We start from the raw sequence: 5,303 nt of genomic DNA, 5'->3' as shown, positions 1-5,303 counted from the left end.
GCAATGATATGCAAGCTTTGTGTTTTCGTGAAAAAAAATAGACATCCGCATGCAATTAGGCAAAACGAGTGCTGCCTGGGATTGTTCGGATCTGTTCCTAACGCCCGATCAGTCGAAAGTTATTGCTGTCCTTTCTCAAATCAATGACAGGCTCCGACTCAAAAAAATAATCAATGTTGGCCAAAAAAAAGTAGGAGTATATCTGAACTTTGCTATCAAAATCCGCAAATTAAACAAGACACCAATCCTGTATCTTAACGGAACAGAATGTCAGTTACTATTTCCATGCCTCCACTTTTTCCTCCTCACCGCTACCAATCTCTCCCTTTTATTTCTCCTCGCCTCCACCCGCGCATCTCCGGGCAGCTAAAATCGTACCCTACCCTCGGTGGCCGCCGGCTCTGCCTCCCCGTAATCCCAACGTTGCAGCAGGGAACCCGCCGTGATGGGTTCTGCATACCCGACGGGAGGAGACTGACCGGCGGAGAATAAGGTGCTGCCGCAATCTGCCGGGTGCCGGGCAATGGGCGTCGCCGTGGGACAGATGAAGCCGACGTCGCTGGGCAGCCGCCCCCGTCGAATGCGGCCTTCGTATGCCCCCTTCTCCGAGCCCTTCACTGAACGCCAGGCACATGCCGCGCCGTCATCCCCATCCTGGCCGGCAGCGTGCTGTGCGTAGAAGCCCATCCCTCCCTCCGTCCAGCTTTCTCCACCGATCTGGCTCCAATTTTTTTTCTGCTTCCTCTCCGTGTTCGCAAATTCGTTTCTTCGTGAGGGTGATCCAAGATGGAAGTATTTGGTGATCGGGATGAGCCGACCGATCCTGAATACATAGAGGTGGATCCGACCGGGCGGTACATGCGCGTAAGTTTTCGTTTGGTGCTTTATTTTCTGATGATTGATCTCGCTTGGACTCTGATTTGTTTCATTGATGCCAATGTGACTTGACATTTCCACCCTGCGGTGAAACGAATTGTCGTTATAAAAACTTACATTTTTCAGTATTCTGTTGCTTCCTTCCATAGATAAACAATGCAGAGTCGTGCACATTGTGAGCAGTGCATCCTGTTTTATCAATAAAGGTCGAATTAGAGCTATGTTAGCATGAAAATTTTGCCCATTTGCTCATTCGATTATTAAAAATCAGCACAGGAGGGAGTACCTAAAATGATCAACAAAACCATCCGTGCCTATTGTATTGATCTGATTTTTTCCCCTTGTTGCAGTACAATGAGGTGTTGGGGAGAGGAGCTGTCAAGACTGTGTATGCCCTTACTATCATATTGTTTCATTTGTGTTTCTTTGTCAATTGATAGGTTGTCTCGTTTTCTTTCCAAACCTTAAAGATTGGCATAGTATTAGTATATTTTGTACTCTCTCCAATCCATATTACTTGTCACATGTTTAGTACAATGTACTAAAGCTGCGACAAGTAATATGGATCGGAGGGAGTATTATTATTAACAATGTCGCTCTAATTAATGTGTAGGTGTTAATGCAGTGATTCATACTTTAGTTGCTAATGCACATGCTCAGTTTTAGGCTTATGGCCGTAGTGAAGGTACCCTTTGTCACTGTTCCACTTTATTCAAAATAACCAGAAAGGCCCCAGTTAAATTAACAGTAGTAATGTGGTACTCAATCATATCTTAGACTCCCGACAGCCTTTCTATAACCATATCTACCAAGAAACTACTTAGGAGATAATATAGGCTGAGCAACTTGGGTTTGAAGTGATTTGGACCGAGAGAATATCATCATTTCAGAATGTAGCCTCTCTAAATTGTTCTGGAGACTTGTGGTGGCATTCAGTAAATAGATTCATATCAGGTTAATGATAAATTGCTACGCAATTATAATGCTACATTGCTTATCTTTCTGTTTACTTTTTTACACATCTCTTCCGACTATTACATGGGTCTGTCTGTAACTTGTGTTTCATTCTTAATTTGGATTTAGTTACAAGGCATTTGATGAGGCCGAAGGTATTGAAGTTGCATGGAATCAAGTGAGCATAGATGAGCTGATGCAGTGTCCAGATAACCTTGAGAGGCTCTACGCGGAAGTTCATCTACTGAAATCTCTCAAGCATGAAAATGTAATGAAGTTCTACAATTATTGGGTCGATGATCGAAAGAAGACAATCAATGTTATTACTGAACTGTTTACATCTGGCAGTCTTAGGCAGTAAGTAATCATTGACCCATGCTCTGGTGCTACTTCCATCTTTTTTGAGAATGACACCATCACAACTTTGTGCATCTCTAGTTACCGACGGAAACATCCACGCGTTGATTTGAAAGCAATAAAGAATTGGGCAAGACAGATTCTTCATGGATTAGATTACTTGCACAGCCACCAACCTCCGGTTATCCACAGAGACCTGAAGTGTGATAATATTTTTGTTAATGGCAATCATGGACAAGTTAAGATTGGAGATCTTGGACTAGCTACAATTATGCTAACGCCTAAAGCAAGAAGTGTTATTGGTAATGATATTTTTGCTAGTTTATTGTCTTCCATGTTTGCTGAACAAATATCTTATGGTTCTTTGATCTTATGATACAACTTTGTATGTTATGGTTCCACCATTTGACATCTTTATATCAGTATAATCTTCTGCAATCCATGGTTGTTTGAATTGTGAAAACCAAGGTGGCACCCGTTCTCTCATTTAGACATGTTATTTGGTTGTGTATTTTCAACAACCCACTCTTAAGTTCTAACTACTTTCTAAAAAAATATTTTTTGCACCTGATACAACACTATGATATTTCAACTCTTCTTTATTTTGGTAGGTACTCCTGAATTCATGGCACCTGAGCTATATGATGAGAATTACGATGAACTGGTGGATATTTACTCCTTCGGTATGTGCATGTTGGAAATGTTCACTCTTGAATATCCATACAATGAATGCAAAAATGCAGCTCAGATTTTTAAAAAAGTATCCAAGGTAAGTGTTTTATTTATTTATATTCTAGAGTTGTGCTTCAATCAAGCATCTTTTCTGAATTACTGTCTCTAATCTTTAGGGTGTCAAACCGGCTGCACTGTCCAAAATTGTAAATGCTGAAGTTAAGAATTTCATTGAGAAATGTTTAGTTCCTGCTTCTGAGAGGCTGTCCGCGAAAGAACTATTGCAAGATCCATTTCTTTGCCCCAATAATGCAAATGGTTTTGCTAGCATTACGGTTCCATCATCAATTCCCGAAGCAGTACGGATCTCTCCGGAATCTTTGCACATGGACGTTGATACTCATGAATCTATGTGTGCTAGCTCAGGCGAGAAAAATGTCGTTGGGTCTCCACATAATTCCGTGTTGGAGTTCACGAGAACTAACAGAAATACGGAACTCAATCTAAAGGGCGAGAAAGTTGATGATAGTTCAGTCTCACTGGTTCTACGGATTGCTGATTTGTGTGGTATGACTTACTTTATGTTGTTTGGAACTCACATTACTATATTTTTGTGATATCATTGACTTTCTGTTCGCAGGTCAAGCAAGAAATATCCATTTCCTCTTCTACCTCGAATCTGACACAGCTATGTCTGTTGCTGCGGAAATGGTTGAACAGTTGGAGCTAGCAGACTGCGATGTTACTTTCATTGCTGATTTTATTGACCTTCTGATAGTCAATCTTGTTCCTGGTCGGAAACTGGCAAATGATGCAGCGATGAGTCCATATGTGGAATCTAAAACGTGTGGAAGTGAGCAAGTAACTATTTCCCAGAAGAACCCATTAGAGATGCCACCTGATTTTGTGTTAGTTCAAAGTACAATGCATCCTAAAGATATCAGTGCATCGCCGAATAAATATCTTGAATCTGTCTTAAGTGCAACTAACCTAGAGGGGCCAAAGTGCTCTGAGGGATCGGACTTTTCTGCGCAGCTTGCTGGGAGTTCTGAAAGTCCGAGCTACGATGGCACTGGTGACTGTGGGACTATGTACTGTGGTGGGTACAAAGAGGGAATCCACAAACTAGACTGCAACCATGTTCTAGGTGATGGGTCAAGGAACATTTCGATTTTCCATATAGATGAAGCATCACCCCCTTCGGAGCTGGTGAGTGGTTGCTCGTCAATTTCCATTACCGATAGTCAAGATGTGCTGAATGGGGAGCTTGATTTGATTGAAGTTGAGTACAAAGATTGGTTTGATGAATTAGCAAGGATGCGGGAAGAAGCTATGGAAGGAGGACAGGAGAAGTGGTTACAATATAATGATGTTTAAGTTCGAGTATCGTGTGTGTCTTGTCTGAAACATCATCGGAATGTCTTTAGATGTTCCTCTGCCTCCTGCTTCTACAGTTTTTTTTTTGGTCATGCAAATGTGAGTTATAATAATCGGTAGGATCATTGTCATCGATGTAGATTTGCACTGTTGCCCAGTGCGTTTATAATTAGTTAGTTCTTTACTAGCTCTGAGTTTTCCGAGCATTACAACTTTGATGTATCATCGGGAAAACGCAACTGTTGTAGATACACGGCTGCAGAAGTTTTCAGTATTGGAATGGATATTGCAGCTGAAACATTCGATCTTTGCGTGTTCGTTACATATATAGTTCCCCAATTTTTATTTTTATTTTTTATATGTAGTTCCCCAATTTTTTTATTTTATTTTTTGGGGTGGGCAAGGACAAGCGAGCTACTTATAAGGGTAAAAAAGAAGCAAGCTTTTTCAGGTCTGTTCAACCAAACTTTTTGAGGGTTAAATAGTGCACGCAGAGCAAAGTTCAAGGGGATCAAGTGGCTCATCCATAGCGCCAACAGAAAGAAGTACAGGAGGCCTTGGTCCTGTCATTTAGATGATTGCTCCTGTTGTGCATTTCATTTGTGTGCATAGTTTTAGATCAGCTGCAATGGCTGTTTTATATTATAATTGACAGGAATCCTGTCGCCTATTCGCACTGTTGGGAGGAGAGACGAAGGGGTAAGGAAGGGACAACTCATGGTGTTAGGAGAGCAGTGCTACGCAGCCGATGACTTTGCGTCCGATGCATGGACGACACTGTCTAATAATCGTCAGATTAAATCCCTCCATACCTATGCAACGTCAGATCCCATCATCGTCCAGCTGCCGTGCATAAAAGGTCGTGTGTGGAGCTATTCCAGTGTTAGGAACCAACCCTAGATTTTTTTACGAAAACACTAACGCCCACACGTGTGGGCGTCTGGCAACTCGCCCACACGCATGGATCCTCGTCCAACCAATTTTGCACGAATCTTGGCACGTTCTCGCAGCATTTGTGTGCCACGTAGGACTAAGCTGGTGTGTGGGCATTCATCCGGTCGCCCACC

The 5,303-nt window shown here is 42.1% G+C and overlaps 1 protein-coding gene across 1 annotated transcript; it reads left to right on the top strand.

The window, feature by feature from the left end:
* The first annotated feature begins 231 nt into the window (after positions 1 to 231).
* On the top strand, positions 232 to 4,539 carry LOC109735797 (probable serine/threonine-protein kinase WNK4). Its single transcript, XM_020294999.4, has 7 exons — positions 232 to 864; positions 1,227 to 1,264; positions 1,960 to 2,187; positions 2,269 to 2,489; positions 2,799 to 2,956; positions 3,036 to 3,426; positions 3,500 to 4,539. The coding sequence occupies exons 1-7, from the start codon at positions 787 to 789 to the stop codon at positions 4,234 to 4,236; spliced, it is 1,851 nt and encodes a 616-aa protein (XP_020150588.1). The 5' UTR covers positions 232 to 786; the 3' UTR covers positions 4,237 to 4,539.
* Positions 4,540 to 5,303: the final 764 nt, after the last annotated feature.

The sequence above is a fragment of the Aegilops tauschii genome, chromosome 6 (assembly GCF_002575655.3).
Source record: "Aegilops tauschii subsp. strangulata cultivar AL8/78 chromosome 6, Aet v6.0, whole genome shotgun sequence".
Taxonomy (NCBI): Eukaryota; Viridiplantae; Streptophyta; class Magnoliopsida; order Poales; family Poaceae; genus Aegilops; species Aegilops tauschii.
The sequence above is the reverse complement of the archived record's forward strand: the minus strand, read 5'-3'. Positions and strand labels throughout refer to the sequence as shown.

Bases quoted from the DNA above. Each gene is read 5' to 3' on its own strand.
- LOC109735797 (XM_020294999.4), top strand. From the start codon at position 787: ATGGAAGTATTTGGTGATCGGGATGAGCCGACCGATCCTGAATACATA. The intron at 1,265-1,959 runs GTATGCCCTTAC...ATTTGGATTTAG, and splicing joins AGAGGAGCTGTCAAGACTGT to TTACAAGGCATTTGATGAGG. The intron at 2,188-2,268 runs GTAAGTAATCAT...GTGCATCTCTAG, and splicing joins ACATCTGGCAGTCTTAGGCA to TTACCGACGGAAACATCCAC.